The 24,356-nt window shown below is 39.1% G+C and overlaps 2 protein-coding genes across 3 annotated transcripts; one reads left to right on the top strand and one right to left on the bottom strand.

The window, feature by feature from the left end:
• Window positions 1-8,264: 8,264 nt before the first annotated feature.
• Window positions 8,265-11,418, top strand: tmem178ba (transmembrane protein 178Ba). Its single transcript, XM_079809900.1, has 4 exons — window positions 8,265-8,896; window positions 9,557-9,673; window positions 10,415-10,552; window positions 10,644-11,418. Exons 1-4 carry the CDS (start codon window positions 8,515-8,517, stop codon window positions 10,898-10,900), a joined length of 894 nt encoding a protein of 297 aa, XP_079666026.1. The 5' UTR covers window positions 8,265-8,514; the 3' UTR covers window positions 10,901-11,418.
• On the bottom strand, window positions 11,302-24,216 carry cnot4a (CCR4-NOT transcription complex, subunit 4a). 2 transcript variants are annotated; one of them, XM_079809899.1, is made up of 13 exons: window positions 23,962-24,216; window positions 22,451-22,673; window positions 20,174-20,371; window positions 17,086-17,172; window positions 16,607-16,708; window positions 16,312-16,437; window positions 16,085-16,206; window positions 14,500-14,709; window positions 14,326-14,386; window positions 13,979-14,234; window positions 13,443-13,883; window positions 12,864-13,097; window positions 11,302-12,762 (listed from the first exon to the last, which is right to left on the bottom strand). In XM_079809899.1, the coding sequence occupies exons 2-13, from the start codon at window positions 22,622-22,624 to the stop codon at window positions 12,461-12,463; spliced, it is 2,313 nt and encodes a 770-aa protein (XP_079666025.1). In that variant the 5' UTR covers window positions 22,625-22,673; window positions 23,962-24,216; the 3' UTR covers window positions 11,302-12,460. The 2 variants fall into 2 exon arrangements, with proteins under 2 accessions (XP_079666025.1, XP_079666024.1); XM_079809898.1 differs by having other exon boundaries at window positions 11,302-12,780; window positions 23,962-24,206.
• Between the last annotated feature and the right edge of the window lie 140 nt (window positions 24,217-24,356).

The raw sequence follows: 24,356 nt of genomic DNA on the forward strand, positions 1-24,356 counted from the left end.
TATTATTTACTATATTATTATTTTTGTAGGGTCTTAAACGCTGTTAATTGCTGTTTAGGGCCCAATTTACTGTTATTAATATATTTTATTTTTATGTCTCAAAGCACTTTGACCACAATAATTGCTGTATATTTAGCTACATATTTCATCTATATTGTTGCTTTATTTATTATTTTTTATTTATTTTACATGCAATGATATTTTGAATACTTTTTATGCGTTCCTAAAATTGATTGAATCAACATCTATAATTCTATAACATTGCAAATTTCTATCCATATACATAGAGGATTTCTGTAATATTATCCAAAAGAATGTTTAAATATCATTTTAGAAAAATGTCAAAGAGTTTACACTTTTTGACGGAATATGTATATCTTATGAGCATAAATGATGTGAATATATTTTTATAATTTATATCAGAAATAAATACTTATGATATTTTGACTTTTGTCTTTTAACCAGTCAGTTTATTTCCTTCACTCTCAGGTTCAGTGTGACTCCTCCTCTCTGGATCACATGATCTACGCCCCCAGATTGTGACATTGTTGGCAGCATGAAAGTCACTCTTCTTAGGTATCACATCATCCGCCGCAGCCCATTTTAGACAGTTTACATTTTTCAAACGTCCTTGACTTTGATGTGACAGCAGTTCATGGATAATGGTCGTTTTAATCTCTTTTTGCAAAATTTAACTATTAGCATTATTATTTTTAAGAGTCAATGATTGGATCATTATTACAGTGATTATTATGTTTCTAGCATGTTATATATACTCAGTTTTTCTAACCCTAATTGATGGAGTGTGTAGCTTTTCATTTCTTAAACAAACATGTATGAAGACACATTATGGCCATATTCCAGGATGACACTGTCAAGATTCATCAGACTCAAACAGAGTCCAGACCTTAAAGGGTTAGATCACCCAAAAAGGAAAATTGTGTCATTAATTACTCACCCTCATGTTGATCAAAACCCGTAAGACCTTCGTTCATCTTACACAAGTGAAATCCGAGAGCTCTCATACACTCTCAGAAATAAAGGTACAAAAGCTGTCACTGAGGCGGTACCTTTTCAAAAGTATACTTTTGTTCCTATTAGGTACTAATATGTACATTTAAGGTACCAATATGCACCATTTAGGTACAAAAGTGTACCTTTTGAAAAGGTACCGCCCAGTGACAGCTTTTGTAGGGTGATTTCAGGGTGATTGGGACACTTTTTGCCATTGAGATGACTTGGAAAAAGTGTCCCAATCACCCTGAATTCACCCTACCTTTTTTTCTGAGAGTGAAGACAGCAATGTAATTAACACTTTCAAGGTCCAGAAAGGTGTTAAAAACATCGTTAAAATAGTCCATGTGACTCCAGTGATTCAACCTTAATTTTATGAAGCGACAATAATACTTTTTGTGCGCAAAAACAAACAAAAATAACTTTTATTTTAACAATGTCTTTACTACCTTTCTGGACCTTGAAAGTGTTCATTAAATAGCTGTCTATGGAGGGGTCAGAGAGCTCTCGGATTTAATAAAAAATATCTTAATTTGTGTTCAGAAGATGAACGAAGCTCTTACGGGTTTGGAACGACATGAGGGTGAGTAATTAATGACAGAATGTCATTTTTGGGTGAACCAGCCCTTTAAAGGAGTAGTTCACTTCAGAATTCAAATTTCCTGATAATTTACTCACCCCCACAGCATTCAAAATGTTCATGTCTTTCTTTCTTCAGTCGAAAAGAAATGAAGGTTTTTGAGGAAAACTTTCCATGACTTCAATTGGGTCCAACAAGTTGAAGGTCCATATTACAGTCACAATGCAGCTTCAAAGGGTTCCAGCCGAGGAATAAAGGTCTTATCTAGCGAGACGATCGGTCATAAAATATAAAAAAATATATTTTTTTCAACCACAAATGTTTGTCTTGTGCTGCTCTGCAATGCATTACATGTATTACATAATCACGCTGGAAAGGTCATGCGTGACTTAGGCGGAAGTACCGCGGTAGGGCGAAAAACTCCATCTCATTTTCTCCTCCAACTTCAAAATCATCCGATATCGCTGCCTTGCCTTTTTTTGTGAAGGGTGTTTGACTTAGTCTTTGCACATTTGCTTTGTAAACACTTAATCGGTACCCCACACGCATGACCTTTTCAACGTGATTACGTAATACGTGGCGCAACGCAGATCAGCGCAAGACAAACATTTGTGGTTAAAATTTGTTTGTTTGTTTTAGAAAATGACCGATCGTTTCGCTAGATAAGACCCTTATTCCTTGTCTGGGATCGTGTAGAGCCCTTTGAAGCTGCATTGAGACTGCAATTTGGACCTTCAACCCATTGGACCCCATTGAAGTCCACTATATGGAGAAAAATCCTGGAATGTTTTCTCCAAAAACCTTAATTTTTTTTTTCGACTGAAGAAAGAAAGACATGAACATCTTGGATGAGTAAAATATCAGGAAAGTTGAATTCTGAAGTGAACTACTTCTTTAAATTCATTGGAAGTCTTTGGGATGTGCTGGAGGAGACTTTACAGAGTGCTGGACTCTTGCATTGTCAATACAAGATCTTAATTGATGCACCTCTTGATGGAAATAAATGTGATGAATCAGAGGTGCCTGATTCTTCATGCTTCCTCACAACCATTCTTTCACAGTTTGAGCCTGATGAATCTTGACATTGTCATCCTGGAATATGGCCATGATGTGTCTTCATACATGTTTGTTTAAGAAATGAAAAGCTACACACTCCATCAACTAGGGTTCAAAAAACATAACATGCTAGAAACATAATAATCACTGTAATAATGATCCAATCATTGACTCCTAAAGTATTTGCCTATTTAAATCCAAACAGATACTTTTATTGGCCGGGCAGTGTATATATGAAAATAATTGATAGTGATAATAATTTAAAAAATAGCTCATGTTTTGCATTGAAACACATTGGTTGAGTAGGTTACCTTGGAAAGAATTGGAAGATGATGACAATGAGCCAAGAGCTTTTTTGTTGTTGTTGGTTTTTTTGCGAAGCATGAAGAGCGAGGAGTTTTGTGGCAATGCTTCGGAGCTCTCTCTTTCTCTCTCCCACTCTCTCTCCATCATTCTCTCAAGAGCAGTCAAGGACAGTCAGGTCAGGAAGGCTCAGCAGCTCCCAGCAGGCTTCTGCAGTCTTCCATGAAGCAGAGAATTCAGCAGTTTACAGCGCCTGCGTGAGAGAATGTGTGTGGGTAAAAACTCCTGCAGCAAAGAAACATCTCACTCATTGGCAGCGAAATCAGTCCTGGCATCAGAATGTGAAATAACTGCAAACAAGCATGAATGTGACAGTCAAAAAGGTATGTATAAAGAACAACGAATGTAATACGATTCCGTAAGCCTATTCAGTGTCAGCTCAACGGCATCAAAGAGCTTCACTGCAGTGTGGTGCAATATGTCCAGGTGTATCAGTTCAGCAGTTGCAACAAAGTGTATATGCAAAAACCCCATTGCTTGCTCTTTAAAGATGAATTGTGTTATATTCATGCTTCTTTTTATGTTTTGTTGGTTGCAGCTTTTGGTAAGCGATGTAGAACTTTACCCCCCCTCCCTCTCTTCTTCTCTCCCTCTCTCTCTCTGCCTCCCCCTCTGCTGTGGTGCTGACTCACTGTCACTGGCCCAGAATATGCTGTCTGTCTGCATTATTACCCTGCTCACCTTCCCACCAATTAATGCTGCCTCAGCACCCGAAAGATAGCTAAAAGCAGATTATATTGTATAAAATGTGGTAAATTATATATGAAATGGGATTCTATCAAAACATTCAGCTTAATGAGCATCACTCTGGTATGTGTGTGTTTGTCATGACATGTTAGATTATTGTGTTAATAAACTGAATGCATATTAATAGAGAAAAGATTATTGTGCAGAAATATAATCCTTTTAGGTGGGGGTGTCTACTTGGTGTCCGGTGGTGGACGTCTCACTTTCACTCAAGTACAGCAGAGGACGTGTTCTGCAACACAGTAAATGATTTCTCGCACAGAAGACAGCGAGTGTGCCGCTACTGCCATCTAGTGGAAACAACAACAGCAGCTAATGTGAAAGATTAAAGGAATAATTCGCTCAAAATGATAATTCGCAATATTTACTCACCCTCATGATGTACTCTGTATGATATGGGGTGCTGCAGGGATAACGTGTTTCTGTAGGCCAAAACCTGGAAACGAGTTAGCACATACGGTTAGCATTAGCACGTCTGCTTCCTGAGGTCAATGTTTTTTTTAATGTTTTTTTTTTTGTAAAATTGCTTGAAATTAGGTTTGAAATACTTTAAAGGTTTTATTCTACAACATAGAATACATCATTATTACCCATTGTAATTTTTTAACGCTTTTACTTGTCTTGAGAACAGAGGATGTCATCACACAGTTTATAATCACTCTTTCAAACTACTCAAACTCCAACTTTCAGGGGTATGTTTTTATTATTATTATTTTTTTTATATATATATATAAAGATTGAAAGAGTTGTCGACAGTTTAGTGACACTTGCAATCGTGGTGTAGTTCGTTTTAAGCCAACGTTTTGTGTGTTTTTTTCTGCAGATTGTATATAGGCTTCAAAAATCATAAAAGTTGTGGTCATTTGTGATTAACAAAATGTGTATGATTAACAAAATGTGTATGAATCATAAACGTCTGTTGGCCACAGAGCTTGTTTATTAATAATCCGCATGCCAAATTGCATTTTTGTTGAGAGAAATGGTGAGGCCTACAAAGTATGTCATCAGACTAAAAAATTGTAGCGTTTAGCTGTAAATAACAACTGCTTGTATTTTATATTGTTGGGAAAACGTGAAAGTATTTTCAAGTTATGTTAACCACAGTATTATAAATCGAGCACCCTGAAAATGATTTATAATTAAAGAGCGAAACCATGACGTCACGACTGAACAATTTATTTTGATAAATAATCTGAGCATAATCTTAATATTTGGTTTAATCACTGACCTGTGTTATGGTACATATTCTTTCATTTCATCTGAAAACCCCCCCCCCACCAATTAACAATGTACAACTTCCAGAATGTGGCTATTTGGGGGTTTCCACGACAATATTCATAATGTAATTATGTTGTGTTTTTGTCTCATTTAAGTTGATTAATGCAATTAGTGCCTAGCAAATGTGATTGAGTTTAATCAGCAATTTGGCGGGCGATCTAGCCAATCAGAGAGCAGCGGGAGGGTCCATTATCATGACATCATCAACACTATATAAACCCTCACCGCGCAAGGGAAAGAACAGAGTACTTCTTCTAACCCTAACGCTCTCTGGCTTCCTGTACGGTATTTATACTGTTTTGTCTTAAGCTTTCAGTATATTACAGGAAGTTTTCCGTGGTTCCGATGCATTTAAAAAAGCTCTAGAGTACTCTGATGCTCGGTCTCACAGGTTTGAGTGTTTTGTGCGCGGACAGTCCTGCTGCCGCGAAGAGTTCACCTCTGCTGCACATGCTTCAGGTCTGTGGGCTTACAGCACGCTGAGCAGATTAAATTGAGCATGGCGAACTTTTGCGGACCTCCCCACTGATCCTGCAAACATGCCCGCGCTCAGACACTCGCTGCAGGGTAGGATTCTTCCGAGACAGCCGTTGGGTTGTGTATAACAGGCTTGCGTAAGTGCTCGAATCATGCTGTGTTTTTGTGTAGGCTATACTATTTAACTTTGGTTATATTCTCTCTCTCTCACCGTAGTGTTTAGTGTGAACGAACTGCATGAACTTATTCTTTTTCACTGGATATGCCGTCTGGTGGCGCCCCCTATCTGATATAAGTAGCCTGCCAAGGGCAACCTTTTTGGGGGGTAAATCTATCAATGTTCTTGTTTGAAGAAACTGAAACGTAAACTGCACTGAATAAAGATTGTTTGAGAAGTACTGGAAGTGTTTTGTATTTCGTGTCAAATGTTTAGCTTTTCAACCCTTGTTAAAATGTATTCCCTCTGTTTTGTTTGCAACTACACAGTAAGTTAGGCCTAACGTTACCTCTTTAGCGTGATTTCGAACTGCGGTGTTGCCTACTCGGTATACAATTGCCCACTATTACTTTGTCCACCACAAAGTTAAAACACAGGTTTATCAAATGAATTTTTTTTATTTATTTGCAAAACAAATCTTCTAGCTTGTCTCATACTTCCCTCAACAGACAGGGTGGATACCCAGCAAGCAATAGCCGTCATTTCACCGTCTTGGTTAACTATTGAGGTTGACCAATTTGTTTGAGGTTAAAAATGTATATAAAAAGACTATTCAAATAAGTTTCACTTCCCCAAGTTCCAAAGACGGAATGTCTGCTTTGATATGTTTTCCAACTTTCATTAGAAGGGTAAAGTAGTCGTGGATGAATTTAGGCACAAGCTAAACCTTTTATTATAGTAATAAAACTACATTAGCGTGACTCCATTACTGCTAATACAACAGACCAAAAAACCTCATGTGATCCGCTTAACCACACGTGATTTGTTCCAAATTGTGTACGTTTGTTTTAAATGGTGGTTAATGCTGTAAAATGTCTAAATTTAATCAATTTCAATATGCTTGGTTTTAAAGGTGTTATTTATCTCTAAGACTGGTTTAACATTACTGTAGGCACTACGATCATGATCTTGTGGGGATACGAATGGCACCGAATCCCAGGATTCACCCACACATGTTCGCCCATGGAGCTGGACACTGACTTTGTGGAAAGTAGTTCTAATGATCTTCTGTTTAAAGCAATTATGCTGCTAATATTGACATTGTGATCTTTGTCTTAAGATGCCAACAAAGAAAATGAAGTTCATGGTGTTTATTTAGCATATTTTGTAACCTCTATCCCCTGAAATGTTAGATTAGGGTAAGAAAAAAAAGGCTAATTCACAATATAGTTGATAAATTGCACATGCTAATATTCACATGTTAAACTGATATATTTAGTTGATTACATCTTTGCCTTTTCAACTACATTTTCTTGCAGGGTAGAACAGGAAAGACTACCATCCTACTGAGTTTAGCTCCAACCTCAATGAAACGCACCAAAACCTGCTAAAGGTCTTCAGATTTACTTGGAAGTTATGTGTGTTTTTATTAGGATTGGAGCAAACTGCAGGACAGTGACACTCAAGCCAGAAGGTTGAAGATGAGACGGTTTAGCATTGTAAAAACAGATGAAATGCCTCAATTTTAAGACTTTTAGGCCTGGTTTCATAGACAGCTTAGATTAAGCCTTTGTTCAATTAGGGACATTTAAGTAGCTTTTATAAACATGCCTAAGAAATAAAACATTGCTGGTGTGCATCTTGAGATCAAACAAAGGCACCGACTTATTTTAAGATACGCCAGAGCAAGTTGATTTCAGTTAAAACAGCTATATCGTGCATTTTAGTCTGGGACTAGCTTAAACCTTGTCTGTGAAACCGAGGGATAGACATGTTATACATGAAAAAAAAAAATTTAAAACAGAAATATTGATGACTGACTTTATATATATATATATATATATATATATATATACACACACACACACACACCCTGGTAGATGCATCATAAAATCCCAAATAGGCCTATATCATAGGTACCTTTGAATATGTTTTACTTAAGTCTATATAAAATGTGTCACGAAATGCTTTTTTTTCTGATTATTTTCCACTCTTGCCTGTTTAAGGAATATATATGTAGGCTACTTATGTATTTATATACACATATAACCCCCAACTCTCTGACCCCTTGAAAGCCATTGTGTAATTCACCCCGTTCTTTGGTACTACTGTGCATTACCAATAAACAGTCTCATTTTGAACGTGACTGTCATTAACCTTTATATGTGACTTTAAAGTTGTCTTAAAGCTTATTTTGTTCAGAACTTTTAACTGCTGTTCTAATAACATGCACAACACGAGCAAGCAACAAATTCCAAGTGACAATGGTAAGCTTTAATGTCTCAAGTGTGTAAAATGCTCAAATGTTTGTCTTTGGGTTTGTATATTGTATTTATACACCTATAAAAAGTGTCGCAAATCCTCCAACTGCTCACTTTTAGGTAAAATAATCGAGGTTATTTACATTTTACTTTGGTATTTGCCGCGAATTTATTTGAACGAATTCATTTTTAAATCATTTTATTTTTCAGTCATTTTCAGCTCCTCCATTAAAAAAAAATTAAGTTCCTTTATTTTTAAATTCCTTTTCAGTCATGATTTTTAAACGAGCTTCAGTTCCTCTGTGTGTGTGATTGTCATGTGTCCCTGCCTGCAGCAGCTCAGAGAGGAAGAGCGGAACCCGCTCCTCCAATACAGTCGGCGAGCAGGCTAGAGGAAATAACACACGGAACGGGCTTTTTGTAATAATCGACGTATCTCGTTCGCTTAAAAGGGCATGTTTAGCGCAAGCACAAGAATTCGCCTTTTTAACACGAAAAAAGATGCTCAAGCAGGATTGATTCGCCGCCTCGTTCAAAGGAGCTGTCCACCATGAGGTGCTGATCGGCGGCCTGGCAGAACGATGGCGACGGGGAAGTGGCTTCTGTACACGGGTCTCTGTCTGTCTCTCGTCGCCTTGTGTTTCTTGACGATCGCAATCTCATCGGATCACTGGTACGAAACGGACGCGAGGAGATACAAGGAACGTTGCCGAACTTTCTCGAACCGCAGGAGCGATCCGGGTTTTATTTACATCCCCAACCACAGCCTTCCACTGCGAGCCAGCCGAGCGAGCCTGGACCGATGGGAAAACCGACTGCTGCTGACTAGAAACCGGCGCCAGCTGTTCGCGATGAGCGCGGCGGATGAGTGCAGCAGACGCTACAATTCAACCAACATGGGGCTGTGGAGCAAATGCTACAGGGTGGGATTTGACCCAGACGTCGAAGAGCTCATTCAGAAAGGTAAAACATCCACCTGAGTCGTATAGGAATGTGTTGGCTGTGTTGATGCAAAGCAGATGCTACAATAATGGAAGCCTGGAAAATGGCATTTCCCAGGCTCTCATTATTGTAGCTTATGCTTTGCAATGTATATAATCAGGCATATGAATGCATCAGAGTAAAATGCCAATTCATTATAATCAGTTGCACAAGGCACCAGAAAAACTCATTGGATATTTTCCTCAACATTGAACATATTGGCTTTACAGATTGTAGTTATACGCTCTGTTCTTTATGAATGGTAGTGGGTTAGATAAGTGGTCCACAATCTTGGTCCTGCATGGAGTACCCGAGCAATTCACATATGGGATGTGCACCTCATTCAATTAGTCAACTCATTAGTAGAGGCTCCAAGAGCTGAACATGGTCTGCTAGGGTGCTCTGGGACCTGGATTGAGAACTACTAATTTAGTCCAAAATGAGCAATACTCACTTGAACATCTGTGTAGTTTACGCATATAAATGTGACACTTGTCCATAAGCACAAGCAGGCTCAGCTCAACAGGGGACCTGGTCCACCTAACCACGAGCTTAACAACCACCATCCCACTTTACATCTTGGAGCTTGGGGTCATACTGGGATTGGATGTAATGCTGATTATGATTTTCTTGTTTTTCCAGGAACTATCGAGCGTTGCTCCTTTATAAAGTACTATTACTCCTCCTCTGCAGTGACGCGAAAGGATCTTTCCTACAACATCACCAAGACTATCCAGCAAGATGATTGGCATGCCCTGCGTAAGTGGGACTTGATCTTTTCGGTCTGCATCAGTGTTATCCCGGACCCTCTTACAAAGGGGGTCCTCCTAATAAGGCCCTTTAGGTAGTGTACTTACTGGGCCCTGGATAAAGGTGCGGTCACTTTAGCGAAATTTCAGCGAGATCCATTGGAAATCCAAAGATCCATTGTCAATAGCATAGATATGTGTGCAGCACAGCTCACACAGGTCACTTTTCGCAAGCTCACACTTACAAATAAGCAGATATCTCATACGTGTGAGGCAAGTGTGAGGAGACGGGGTGGTGAAGGGATGCAGAAAACTGAACATATGTGAGTCGGCTGTGTATATATATAGGCCTCCTCTTGTGATTGGATAGGCAAAATTTGAACGTGTTCCTCCCGAACTTTCTTAATAAAACATTCAAACCAATCGCTTCTCTGTAAGTCAGCACAGCAAATTCTTGAACATGAAAAAAATCTGCGCAAAAGTCCTCATCGCAAGGATTCGGATTGGAATGAATTGGATTTCGCCAACATAATTTCGCTAAGCAACAGTAAACGTGTCTGCACCTTAAAGGTTGCCTACCCATAACAAATGTAAAGGCCCTGCAAATGAGTGTATTTCACATAGCAGTAGAGTTTCAAGCAAGGGTCTCCAATCCTGTTCCTGGAATTCAGAATTAGCTAAACTCTAGAAGAAAGTAGTCATCCAGGAGCAGGATTGGGCGCCCCCGGTAACTTGCCATGTTCACCTCCAGATTTGCGTCGGATGACGGCTGGCTTCATGGGCATGGCTCTATCCATCATTCTCTTTGGCTGGACCATTGGCGTTTTGGGCTGTTGCTGGCAGCAAGGCCTCATGCATTACGTTGCCGGTCTACTCTTCCTTATGGGAGGTATGTGAATTCCCTAAATGGCTCCTTACTGTGTTTTAGGGGTCTCCCCCGTTTCTGAACATCTACCAATGAGTATCATGTCCCACCACAGGTACCTTCTGCATCATCTCTCTGTGCACCTGTGTGGCCGGCATCAACTTCGAACTGTCTCGCTACCCACGCTATCTGTTCAGCCTCCCGGATGATATAAGCCATGGTTACGGCTGGTCCATGTTCAGTGCCTGGGGAGGGCTGGGACTGACCCTCATAGCCGGGTTCTTCTGCACCCTGGCACCATCGATTCAGCCTCCTCCACCATCCCGTACCTCCTGTTCCAAGTCTCGCATGGAGAACGGAACGGTGTGCTGAAGCTTCACATGTTGCAACACTTGGTACATCAACATAAACTTGTTCATAGACTTTGTTATGGGTATTAAAATCACAGAAGCTGTCGAAAGACATTTTGTTCTGGAAGGTGACAAGCCATAGCTGTCGGGACTATAAAAGAAGGATCTATGAAAGCACATTTGTACAGTTGTATAAAAGCTTTCATCATGACATGAGTTCAGCATGTCCTTGCTTGGTGTTTGTCTGTGTTCAGTAGATCGTGTTTGAATTCCGAGACAAAAAAATCACCGTTTCAAAGATGTATGATTTACCATGAATTTCATAACGTGCTGTGATTTCTTCATTGGACAATAAAATGCCTCATGTAAGAAAACAATCCTACTGTTTCTACATCAGAAAAAAAGAAGAGAATCAAACAGAGGCACTGAATACTCAATTTTATTTAAGATTTCATTGTTCCAGACCAGCAGAAAAGGGGTCAGTTCTTCTCTTTTAGCGCTTTATTTTGTATTAAATGATTTCAGCAGCATGTTAAACCCAAATGTTGGACTACATTGATTTTTTTCCTGAAAGAATGAGTGATTGCGTTTGATAAATACTGTTTAGTATGGCCACACAGATGAGAGAAAAAAAAGCAGAAATCATTTGAAGGCCTTGGAATGGGGGCATGTTAGTGTGTGCCTGTCTTGACGCTTTCAACACTCGTATTATCCGCAATCATGCCTTGACATGTCTCCCTTTTATTACCCTCACCATCCTTCCCAAGGTTCCAGACACGATTCCTGATTCATACCTTGTATGAATGGCTTATTCTATAGGCAAGCCGATAAACACTTCCACAGTAGTCTTGCTCGCCTTCACGGGAATGAAGTTACCGCAGACATCCTGTAGCAGAACGTCAGGTCTCGCATCACCATCCTTGCCCAAAATTGCTTTAGACAAACCCCCTGAATACAAAATGGGTTCCTCCCTAAGATATAGAAGGAACCCCTCTGTCATTAACAAAGTCCCTTCCAAGTAGGACCAGGGTCTTGACTCTACAAATGCCCTCAGACATCTTACCCGTGGCTCCGTAAGCATTAAGCGTGTAAGAAGCAGAGAGCATTACGGTTTCCTTTGAGTGGTGGTGAGACCTAACATACGGGAAGTGTAAAGATTCACAGTATTAAATTACAGTCTGTACCTTGGATGAAGGAGTGAGGCCAATCAGACATGTTATTCGTTTAAGCACATTCCGTTTAGCCATTATTAGTCGCATGTACACGTCAGTGCTCATGGTTCTCTCTGCACATTTTCTCTCAGAATCATATGTGAAGGTGTGTGTATATGTATTATGTATTAAGACCCTCAAGTGTCTGTCTGAATCTCCCAGGCACCCTCATTAAAACATTACCCTGCGCCGATGGTGCTCATAATACAGAGACGTATGCGTGCCTTCAAAAACGTGACAGACAAACAAATCCTGATGGGAAAGGGATGGAGAGGGAAAGGGTAGAAAGACAAGAGCTTATGTTACGTTATTAATGGAAGGGGTATATTTGCAGTTTCATGTTTGTAATGCAGTTAAATCAAGGGTTGTCCTTAGTGACGGTCAATACCGGCACTCTGTAGGATGTCTGTGGCCGTCTGTGCTGCGGGTCTGAAGGCTGTCTGAAAGCCTGGCGGTGGGGAGTGGAACTGACTTGGGGTGAGTGTGGGCGGGGGGAGGTAAGGGGCCCAGGCGGCTCTGTGTAAGGAGATTTGGGCCGCCGCGTCCAGGAGGCCAGTGTGCGGGGGCTGTGGGAGTGCGCTGGAGCTGGGCGGTCCGTCCATCTCTGTGAGCGCCTGCAGTGACTTGAGCCAGTGTGGCGGATTGTCATCCTGGAGACAGTCCAAACTGTTGCCTGTGGATGCGGGGATACCTAGAGTTTAAAAATGGACACGAATAAGCAGCGAAGGTTTTTACCTGTAACCAGCGCGAGACTTTACAAAACACAAACCGCACCTGTGATGATGGCGGGGTCCATCCAACTGGCCGCACTGTCCCAGCTGAGGCTGTGCGAGACTCCAGCTGAGCCTATGGGCACCCCGATGTGATTCACGCTGGAAGTAGAGGAAGAGGAGGAGGAAGAGGTAGAGTTCGGGAGGCCTCCGAAGTTGATGTTGATATTTGGTAGGAGTGCTCGCAGTCCGTCCTGCCACTCTTTCACATTTATGCTTTCCACGGAGCCGTTGTTTTCTGAAAGAGAAAAAAATGTATGAAAATTTGTACTGTTGTCGGTAGTATTTTTAGTATACAGGGCATCAATTTACTGTTGGTGTCACGTCACTGAATATAATTTCTCATTTTTGTAATAGTTTTTCCATTTAATATTCATATTTATGTCTGCTTTATAAAAAATTAAGTTAATTAAAATGCAACTCGGGGCAAAATACAACAATAAACAATGGGAATGAGTTCCACAATTTGTTTCTATTTGGATCAGTGGGCTACATCTGTTGTACTTTGCTTAGACCAGGTGCGTTTTTTTACACACACAGGTGATTCACAACAAAACTAGAGCGCACAGATGCATCCCCTAACCTGATATAGGAATCCCCCCAAGGCCGGTGCTGTGGTGCTGGGCCGGCATGCTCAGGTCTAAGAAATGGCTGTGTGCGGCTGCTGCGGTGGCCGTGTGGTTCAAGTGTGTGAGGTTATTGCGGGTAGGGAGGCCCATCCAGGGGTGGCGTGCGGCCATGTGTTGGGGAAGGCTGAATGAGTTGTAGAGGCCTCTGTGCTGGAGGTGAGGAAGGCGCTGTTGCCCGTTGGGGAGGCTGGACTGATGGGAAGAGGGGTTGGGAGAGAGGGGGGAATGCTCCTGGACTGACAGCTCTTTCTCTATGAGGTCGGCCAGAGCCTTCCGTGTGACGTCAAATGGGTCAAAGCCAAGGTCATCGTCCTGTTGTTGCTGCTGCTGCTTGGCAGAAGAGCCAAAACCGAAGGCTGCCTGCCAATCAGTGGATGAGGACACGGGGATAGTGTCTGCAACAAGGAAAGAGAGATTGATGGGTTCACCCAATTAGCTCCGCCTTATTGTTTCAAAATCCAACTACATCGCATTCATTGCATGCGCCTACCTGAGGTGAAAAGGCTCTGTGGTTCTGGAGTCATGGGCCAGTCAGAGGCTCCCTGTGGTGAACTGGAGAAGGGGGGCAGGCTGCTGGGGATGGGGTTGGGATGTCTGAAATTGCTGTTGTCTGAGAAAAGAGACTGAGACTCTGCTGCCGCACCCTCGAAGGGTGAGCGTGCTGCGAGTTCGGCCACGCTGATGGGCACAACGAGGCTGGGTTTAGTAAGGCCGGGTGGAGGAGATGGGGAATCGCTACTGGATGTCTGCAAAACCAAATACAGACAGATGGATCAAAAAGAACAACAACAACAAAAAAAAACTATTCTCAGCAATTGAGTTTTTAATAGCACTTACCTGTGATATATTTTCCCCGTTTCCTATACTTCCTATGGGGTCTGATGGTTTGTCAATTGGACTGAAATGAAAGCAGTGTAATAAGCACGGATCAAAACACACATACACCCACAAAGGAAGAAATATTGTTATCCATAAAAACACAATACTGGCTAGGCTTCTGCAGTACAGTACCTGGTAGGCTCTAAGGCTGATGGGAAGGGTGGGAGGCCTGTGTTCTGCTCCGTTCCCTGTTCAAGGTCTGGTTCGTCTGGAGTCATGTGGTCTGAGTCTGTTAGGCAGTCTAAAAGAGGAGGGGACTTGCGATGCTCTGTGGTTAAACCGTTAACCATTTTCCCATAGCTCTGTAATGAGGGCCACCCTTCTTTATTGGTGCTATTTGGTCTGGGAATAAAAAAATGCCAAGTTAAAAATGGGAACCACACTTCTCAAAGAAAATAGAAATGTACTAATCATATATCATAACTGAAGTATATACACTACAGTAAAAATTTTCTTTTTAATAAATGACTACATTTAGTTGGCAAAGACGCATCAAACTGATGAAGTGGCAGTAAAGACATTTATAATGTTACAAAAAAATTTAGTGCTGTGAATCGATTAAAAAACAAACTAATTAATCACATTTTTCTGTAATTAATCACGATTAATCGCAATAAAAAAAACTATTTAACTCATTTAAGACTCCTAATGTGAGAATACTCGACAAAACTGGCATTTTGGCAAAATTCTCTGTTGTTGTTATTTTTTGTTCAAGAGCAAAAGAGAACTCTGTGTGTGTGTGTGTGTGTGTGTGTGTGTGTGTGTGTGTGTGTGTGTGTGTGTCCCTCGATCAGCTCCCTAGCTTCCTAGGTGGTGAATCAGTATATTGTGTAACGTACATGAATGTGGCAACTCCCTGATCAGTGCCCTGACTACTGAACTAGGGAGCGGATTGAGACGCACCCACACAGACAGGACATTGACATACAGCGCGTTCTTTTGTGTCTTAGATGGTTTAAAAGCATTACATGAATAAAAGCGTGATAATATTTTTTATCATATCAAAAATTAATTGCCCGCGTTAACGCGTACATTTTCCCAGCACTAAAAAATATATATATTTCAAATAAACGCTGTTATTTTTATATTTATGTTCATCAAAAAATCCTTTTAAAAAAGATCATGTTCCACAAAATATCAAGCAGGACAACTGTTTTCAACATTGATAATAAGAGATGTTTCTTGAGCAGCAAATGAGCATATTAGAATTAATCATGTGACACTGAAGACCGGAGTAATGATGCTGAAAATACAGCTTTGTCATCAAAATATAAAGAATACACTATTTTAAATCTTAAAGATAATTAATAAAATGTAATATTTCACAATACTGCTGTTTTTACTGTAATTTTGATCAAATAAGTGCAGACTTATAAGAGAATTACCCAAATCATACTAACCCAAAATCTTTGAACGGTAGCGGATATTTATTTATTTTTTCTACATTTTAATATAATTGTTTATCATACAATTATTAGTTATTGAATATGTTGCAAAAATAAGGCAAAATTTCACTGCCAATTAAAAATCTGAATATGGTTATCAAGATTTAATTTTAATTAATTAAGTAGTAGTAGTAGTAGTAGTAGTAGTAGTATGAGTTATGCTATATATAGCATCGGTAGATTCATATTAAACATTTAACAACATAATATCATAAATACAATATAATGAAAACAGAACTTTTATGAAATTCTCAATATTTAAAAACCATCACCTCTGAGTGGAGTTGGGTTTGCTCTTCGACTTCTCCCCACATGTTGACGTTTGTAAAAAGTTAGGGTTCGCTTTGTAAAGGTCTTGGAGTAATTTTTGTTCATACTCTTGATGTTTCCCAGCCTAAAAAACAAAATTGACACATTCAGATTTCAGAGAGCGCAAAATGAAAATGTATTGACTTGTCTGAACCGAAGGATCTTGGAGTGCATCTGCATAATCGCTCACCTGCATTTCTTCTTTTGTAAAACTAGCCGCTTCATCCCCCAGTTCGTGTAAATACATGCAGTCTGGTTTGGGACACTGCATGCTTTTAAGAAAATAACTGCAGTACTTTGTTGTACCTAAAGAAGCCTGGAGGACAAAACAGCAATGGAAAGAAATACATTAATAACAAACAACTTCAAAGTGATAGAAGAGAGATATTTTTCTTAAATATAATATATTCAACAAATGACACTTCTAAGGGGCGTTCTGAATCACATTTGTTAAAAGGACTGTGCTGTGATGGTTTAACACTTACCTTGAGCGTTCTACCATCCACTATGACATTGTTCACGCACTGTATTGCTCTGAGGGCGTCCTCTGAACGGATGTAAGTTACATAGGCACTGGCACTAGGACCCTGTGGAGTGAAAGGTCAAAATATAGGTGTGCATTTCTATATTACGGTTTTGCTGTAGCCTTAAAGGGATAGTTCACCCAAAAATGAAAACACTGTCATCAATTACTCAAAACAAAAATGAAGATATGTCCATTTTTCAGCTGAAGCCACTGACTTCCATTGTATGTGAAGAAATACTATGGAAGTCATTGGCTACCATAACCCACATTCTTCAAAATATCATCTTCTGCATTCAGCAGAAGAAAGAAATTTAAACAGGTTTGGAATGACTTGAGGGTGAGTAAATGACAGAATTTGCATTTTTGTGTGAACTATCCCTTTAAGCCAGAGATTTTTTCACAGGTTAAGAACACACGAGAAGCACATGAGCATCCTACCTGTGAACCTGCATATGATGTGCTGTTATTGATGACCACTTTATGAATTTTGCCGAACTTCCCGAAATATTCGGGGCGCTTTAGGACCTAAGAAATGATCAAAGTGACAGCGATTCCATGAAGTGAATTATTGCATGAACAACAAAACAGACTACTTACATCACACAATACAACTTTGAAATGATTCTGAGGGAGGACATTTCCTTTTGTTCAGCAAAATGTAAACCGCTCCCTGATGATAAAGCTCTATTTTTGTGCCATTCTCATTTACCTCCCACAGGAAGTGATACATTTCTCGCTGATGTGATATGGGCCCTGGGTGATTTGCATAATCAGTGAAACGGTGTAATGGTACACAAAACTGACGGTTCGATATGTACCTCGGTTTTGGTTCGGTACGGGTTCGGTACAGCAGTTTTACAAAATTGCTTTTTATTTCTTTTTATTAAACAGTTGCTTACTGAAAAAAATGGTGTCTGTCCTTAAATTAATTCAATTATAACTAAAAGTTTCTTTAAGATAGTGCTGTAAACGATATAGGGAGCCCTGACTTGCACATTACTATAATATTAAAGGTTAACAACAGAGCCCAAACTATTAGCCTAAATCCAGTTGCTATTTATTTTTTAGATATAATAATCAACACTCAAATAACACATTGTACGCAAACATGTAAACTTCACACAAGTTAAGTTTTTGCATTAACTTCTAAATCTAATTATAAAATTATGTTTTTTCTCCAATTCGTTGTTGACATATAATCATTTAAACACTGTCTGTCATTTTCATGACAGGTTTATTTAAACATACATTAAATAATCAAGACATCACTAACAGGTTAAGTAAAATATAATGAATATATATGCTAATATAGCGCATATATTTAGCGAAAGAGTTGATTTCTCCAGTGAACTAACAGCTGTGGACATTGAATGATTTGCCGGAGGTAAAATGTAATGCACCGTGACATTGTTTACAAGCTGTTTTATTGACGTCTTTCTATGATTGAGACGACCTCTGATATGTTTCAGTAAGTTGTAATGTCTCCTTAACATACCTTAAAATATTAATTCATGTTTATTTAGAATTTCATGATAAAATGGACTGAATACTTCATATGTTCGTGTGGGAACTCGGATTGAAGTGTGTTCCGCTCTTAAAACAATCCGACTGTTAACTGTTAAAGATTGCATTGGAACTGTTCGGTATACATGTGCACCGAACCAAAAGCCCTGTACCGAAACGGTTCGGTATGAAAACATGTACCGTTCCATCCCTAATATTTATAATGTTACACTTTATTTCCATTTTAAATAAATGCTGTTCTTTTGAGCTTTCCATTCATCAGTGATTCCTGGAAAAACTGTATCACGGTTTCCACAACAATAATAAGCAGCACAACTGTTTTAAACATTGATAGTAATAAGAAATGTTTCTTGATGTTGAAAATTCAGCTTTGCATCACAGGAATAAATTATATTTTAAAATATATGTAAATAGAAAACAGTTCTATTAAATTGTAATAATATTACTACTTTTACTGTTTTTTGTTTAAATAAATGCAGCTTTGGTGAGCATAAGAGCCTTCTTTCATGTCTAAAAACATACAAAAATACAAATCTAAAAAAACTGACCCAATCTTTTGAATTCATTTTGAATATATTCCTTATCTACATTTTTTTTTTATTAAAGTCTATTCAAACAAATGCAATAAATTAGGGATGCACAATATTTATCGGACAGATAAATTATCAGGCGATATGGGTGAAAATTACCCATTTTTTATTGCTCCGATAAATAAAAGGAATCCGACAAATCGATCCGATAAAGTACGCGTGTTGGTAAATCAGTCTGATCCATGGGTGTGTCTTAATCAGCTCCCTAGTTCAGTAGTCAGGGCACTGATCAGGGAGTCAACCCATTGTCTGCTTCCCTGATCAGTGCCCGGACTACTGAACTAGGGAGCTGATTGAGACACATCCCGAGATTCGTCTGCTTTCCGAGTGAAAGTGACTGTGTCGCGCAGCTCGCGCTCATTTCATCATCATCATCTGTGAACATGTCTTAGCCGGTCTGGAAGTTTTTCTCTGTGGCAGCAGAGGACAATGCTATTGCTATTTGCAAAGCAAATCCTTGTTCAGCAAGGACTCCGAGAGGGGGAAAAAGGCGTCAAGTTTTAAATACAACAAATCTTATATCTCACTTGAAAGGGCGTCATTGCGGCGAAGCTGTATTAAAGGAATATGAAGTGGCCGCGGCTGCAGCTACTAGCGCTAAGCGTCGATGTCCCCGTTCAGCTGGCATTTGAACATTGTTAAAAGTTTTCCAGAGACTGCGAAAAGGCTAAAGCCAAAAACGACAAAGTAATGGATTTCATAGTACTTGATGACCAATGCATTTGATTTATTATGCATTTGAAACACACTAAAGATACCTAAAGATACATAATTTATCAACTATGCCCTATGCTCTTTTGTTGAATATGCACTTTATTTTAGTTGACAATGCACTTTTTTTTTCTCTCGAGGTTGATAAACGAAATGTCAATGCATTTTATTTGAAAAACATGCGACTTAAAGTCTATATACCTTCCTCATCCTCATGCACTAAAGTTAAATAGATGCAGTTTTTTATGCATGAAATACTTGAATATAAATGTGTTGTTCATGAGTTGTTAAGTGCAGATAAACCATATAGTTATGTTAAACCCTTTCTGTTACTAAGTATTGTGGTGCCTTACACAAAAAATAAAAGCATTTGAAGAGTCACGACTGAAATCACGACAGAGCTACTAAAATATCAGTTTCATCAGTGCATCTTAGATTTTCTATTCTCCTGGGTGCATGAACTGCAGATTATATGGAAATTATAATATAAAAATATGAATTTATTGGTTATCGGAATCGGCCATGAGAAGGACTTAATTATCGGTTAAAATTGTTCATATCATGCATCCCTACAATAAACAAATTACTATAGTAAAATTGTAATTATTTAAAAAAATATTAAAGTTCATAATTCTTTAGTCATTATATAATAAAAACCACAAAAACAAAAGACATCGACATTCTCTAATACGATCAATCACCTCTGCGTCCGCGAGTCTTTGAGAAAGTCCCACCACAAACACGAGGTTCCTCTGCACCACACGGACGCTGGCCAGGTGCTTGCGGTTCTCCGTCACCTTCTGCTTCTTTTCATTCTGCTTCTGCTTCTTCTCGTTCTTTATCCTCTGGATCTCCTCTTGTGACAGTGGCTTGTAGACTGCCGGATCCTCTGGGTAAGGCTGCAGAACACACAGAACCCGTTACCTCGCTTGAACCTGTATCCTGAGGGCAAGCATGCTCAAAGAACTCTGCAAATAGGTCAAGTTTTTAGGCTGACACCATCACAGTGAATGAAATGAACCACATCGTGTTTACACTTGGGAAGTGTGGTTTGGCAAGAAAGTGGTGCAACACGCTTTAGCCACAAATGCAAAACCAGGCTTGAGAACATTAAGGCCGGTTAATCAGACAATATTTCGCCACTGTGCTAGTGCATAACATTTTTTTACAATCGACAATATAGTCACGGCAACTTTAATACACATCAACCATCTGGCTCTCTAGATCGGTGGTTTTGATTTTGAACTGATTTTGATTGTATATTGGGAACAAGTGGCGACCCAACACATAACATTATTGTTTAAAGGGAGGGTTAGTTCACCCAAATTGAAAATTCCTATCATCATTTACTCATCCTCATGTCGTTCCAACCCCATAAACAGTTTTATGAGTTTGTTATTTTTAAAACACAAATGAAGATATTTTTAATGAAACCTGAGAGATTTCTGTCCCTCCATTGACAGTTTGACAGCTTTAAAAAGTTGATAAAGAGATTGTAAAAGTCTGACCAAACCTCATTGGTTCTTGTGGAAACTTAAATGTACTGGTGCATCAAACAAGAATGGTTAAGCTTTTTGATGAGCTATATAGATATAGATGTGTGTTGATCAATGTTTATATGTCAAATAAAAGCCTGAATTAAATCTGTGCATCATCTAAATCTCTTTTTCAGACTTGGATTGAACTGCTCGATACATATGGATTCATTTTATGAATGTTTTTGTTAATTTTTTGAAACATAACAGTTTTGGTGGATACTTTGAATGGACAGAAATGCCTACAATTAAAATTTCACTTTAATTTCAAATTCATTTATGTTTCGAAGACCAAACCCTTGTGGGTTTAGAACGACATGAGGGTGAGCAAATGACAGAATTTTCATTTTTGTAAACAAAATGTAAACATATATGTTCTATTCAAAGGTATATTATGTAACCTTTTTCGTTCAAAATAAATAAATGAGTCAATACATCAATCCTTTCAAAACGTGTTTTTGTCTTATATGGTAAGCATTTATATTTTAGGATGGTTTTCGTCGGAAATTGCATACATGGGTTGTTGTAGCACTGCGCTGGAATTATTTTCAAGGAAGTACCATGTCTACTAATGGGTAAAGCTACAGTAACGTCTTTAGCTAGTCGCTTGAAATCCTTCCCATCTTAAATGGTTATTTCTCTTAAGCTTAGTAGTGAATGTTTTATGAGCAGCAAGATAACCATTTTCATTCACACAGGCTCAACCAAAACAATGTCCTTCTGCAAAATGCATGCGGTTTTGGTTTTTTTAACTGCTACAGGGCCAAAAGTTACATAGTGTACCTTTAAAATCAAACATTTCACCTTTATTAATATTGTAATAAATAATTTCATATTTTCATTTTCATTTCATTAAGTAATAGCTAATCATTAATTAAATACTTAAACGTACTCATTAGTTTAATAACAATGGAAAAACGTAACAAATTGTCTTCAATTGAGTGTTTGCACTCATGTTCTTGGCAGCCAAATATTCACACACTGCGGTCGGCACAAACCCATGTTGTGTTTTCTTTAATCTTGCATAGATTTGTAACGGATGATGCATTCAACAACAACAACAAAAAATGTTCCGCAATGTCTCATCCATTTAAAAATTTTTTAGAAGTCTTTTATTTTGCATTAGAAACTATCCACCTTCATATAGATTGTTAGTTGCGTTTCATTATTTGTATTTAACTCGTTTGTATTTAAAGTTTTCTCCTGCTGTTCGAGTTGCGAACCACTGTTTTAGATATTGCTATCGGGGCCCGGCCGTATCGGTATCGACTGCTACTTGCAGATCCAGGACAGTTTCTCATATACAATGTAATAGTGACCCAATAACCTGCGAAAATGCCGACTATACCTTGTCAATTTGGTATTAGAATGTTTTTGCGCAGTTATATATATAACAATCACAATCATCAGAAGCTAGTGTACAAATTTCAAGTGGCATCTTACCTTTCTGCAAGCAGGGCAGAGGCCGTTCTCGTCTGTGCGGATGCGGTGCCAGCAGAAACGGCAGATTTGGTAGCCGCAGGTGCAGGGGAAGAAGTTGACATCGTCAATCTCCAGCGGTTCCATACACAGTGGGCACTCCATGGGGTCTTCCTTCAGCTCTGGACTGCGGGACATCCTATTGCACGGCAAGTTCAGGAGAGTCTCTGGCAGGTCGGCCAAGGGGCTGTTGCAAATTCACAACAAGTAGTTTGGGAGGAAGTGAGATTTGATTAAAATATGGCAGACTGGATGTTGACAATATTTTAAGCTAGTACATATATGCCCTGGTTAAATATTCATATCGAAAAATTACATCCAGTTAGCACAAAACAAATTTAACAGCCATAACAAATGAATATAGTCAGCTGTCATGGGCTTTAAGCATTTCAGAACGACGTCAAGCTACCACAAAGCCCATTAAGCCTTTTCATGTTACTCTCATTACAGTCAGTTGGCCCAGTTGTCTATAAACATGCTGATGTATTGGGATTGCAGAATAGGATCACTGGGTCAGAGATGAATGTATGGCAGTTATTCACAGTGCATGCATGCACACATAAAAATATATCCAAATATTTACATTATGTACACTTTATGTAAATGTTATTTTAACAAGGAATACAGAACCAGTGTTATATTTAGAGCACAATACAATAGCTAAATGATTTGCAAATCGCAACACGTGATTCAGTCCGTCTTTTGTCCAGCACTGACATTGTATCACAACAAGCGCATTTTTAAACGACGTAGCTCATATTTTCTGAGAAAATATAAATTCTAAAAACAAAATACTATTCATTTTCAGCGAACGCATATATAGACGATACCCAGTTAAATTTCTCACATCATCCCAGATCAAAACACTATGTTTAGATTCGCAGACCTCCGTAGAGCCCGTTTCTGCTTCAAAATGGCAATAATTAAATAAACAACGCATTTAATCCTTATTTTAATATCTATGAGTCTTTATTCAAATCACAATTATTGATATCTCCTATCATATATGTATAGTGGCGTGTCAGTCGCTCTGAAAGCCGGTCAGGTGTCTCCACAGCTGGGACAGACTTCAACTGACGTGCGGCACAAAACACAACGCCTAAAACACCGGTTTCACTCTCCCACAATCAGTAACACACAAACATAAAGCCACGCATATTTTGCACGGCTTCTAAAAGAATAAAAGTACTTTCCTCACATATATTTTTGTAGACAACGAGTGTTTTCTGAACGTTTCTATTTTGCGGCCTACACACAGCTAAAGCCTGCGACTCTACTACTGATCGGCCCGGCGACTAGAGGAGGAACCGCTGCCTGTCCTCCTTTGACGTCACCCTTCACTTTAACTCAATGTTTTATGCTTTAACCATGGGGTTAGTTTGATTTAACACACATTTGCAAACCTAATACAGCTGAAGTAATCATATTCAGGTGTATTGATCGCGATTAAAGCAGTTGTTTTGTAGGGTACTCACTTCAACTAGCTGGTCCTGTATTGCAGGGATTCCACTCCAAGGGATATTGACTCTAGTTTAGGCGGGGGTTTCTGCCTTGCAACTGATCAGATGTGCCTATCTGATAGTTTGGAATGAGCACTATTCCACAGCTCAGATGTTCAATATTGATTAGATGTTTCCTACTCAGTTTTACTGTTTATTTAGGTAGCAGATTCTTTACCACCATCTTACATTGAAATGAGGAGGGAATACAGTAACCAGTCACCTCTCATTGAGTTTGCGCAAGATGCGATGCACAGTGCATTGTGGGAGATGTATTTTGTAAACGTGATTTTCAACATCAGCAATGTTCTAGATCCGTCACGAGGGGCGATCCAACTTCATGTCATCAGATTTAGAAAAAGTAGTTTTTG

The sequence above is a fragment of the Gobio gobio genome (assembly GCF_949357685.1).
Source record: "Gobio gobio genome assembly, chromosome: 25".
NCBI lineage: Eukaryota > Metazoa > Chordata > Actinopteri > Cypriniformes > Gobionidae > Gobio > Gobio gobio.

Excerpts from the sequence above, each read along its gene's own strand:
- tmem178ba (XM_079809900.1), top strand. The coding sequence starts at position 8,515 with ATGGCGACGGGGAAGTGGCTTCTGTACACGGGTCTCTGTCTGTCTCTC. Across the intron at positions 9,674-10,414 it reads AGATGATTGGCATGCCCTGC|ATTTGCGTCGGATGACGGCT; the intron begins GTAAGTGGGACT and ends GTTCACCTCCAG. Across the intron at positions 10,553-10,643 it reads TCTACTCTTCCTTATGGGAG|GTACCTTCTGCATCATCTCT; the intron begins GTATGTGAATTC and ends GTCCCACCACAG.
- cnot4a (XM_079809898.1), bottom strand. The coding sequence starts at position 22,624 with ATGTCCCGCAGTCCAGAGCTGAAGGAAGACCCCATGGAGTGCCCACTG. Across the intron at positions 20,372-22,450 it reads TCTGCCCTGCTTGCAGAAAG|CCTTACCCAGAGGATCCGGC; the intron begins GTAAGATGCCAC and ends TGTGTTCTGCAG. Across the intron at positions 12,781-12,863 it reads GGACCCCGCCATCATCACAG|GTATCCCCGCATCCACAGGC; the intron begins GTGCGGTTTGTG and ends TTTAAACTCTAG.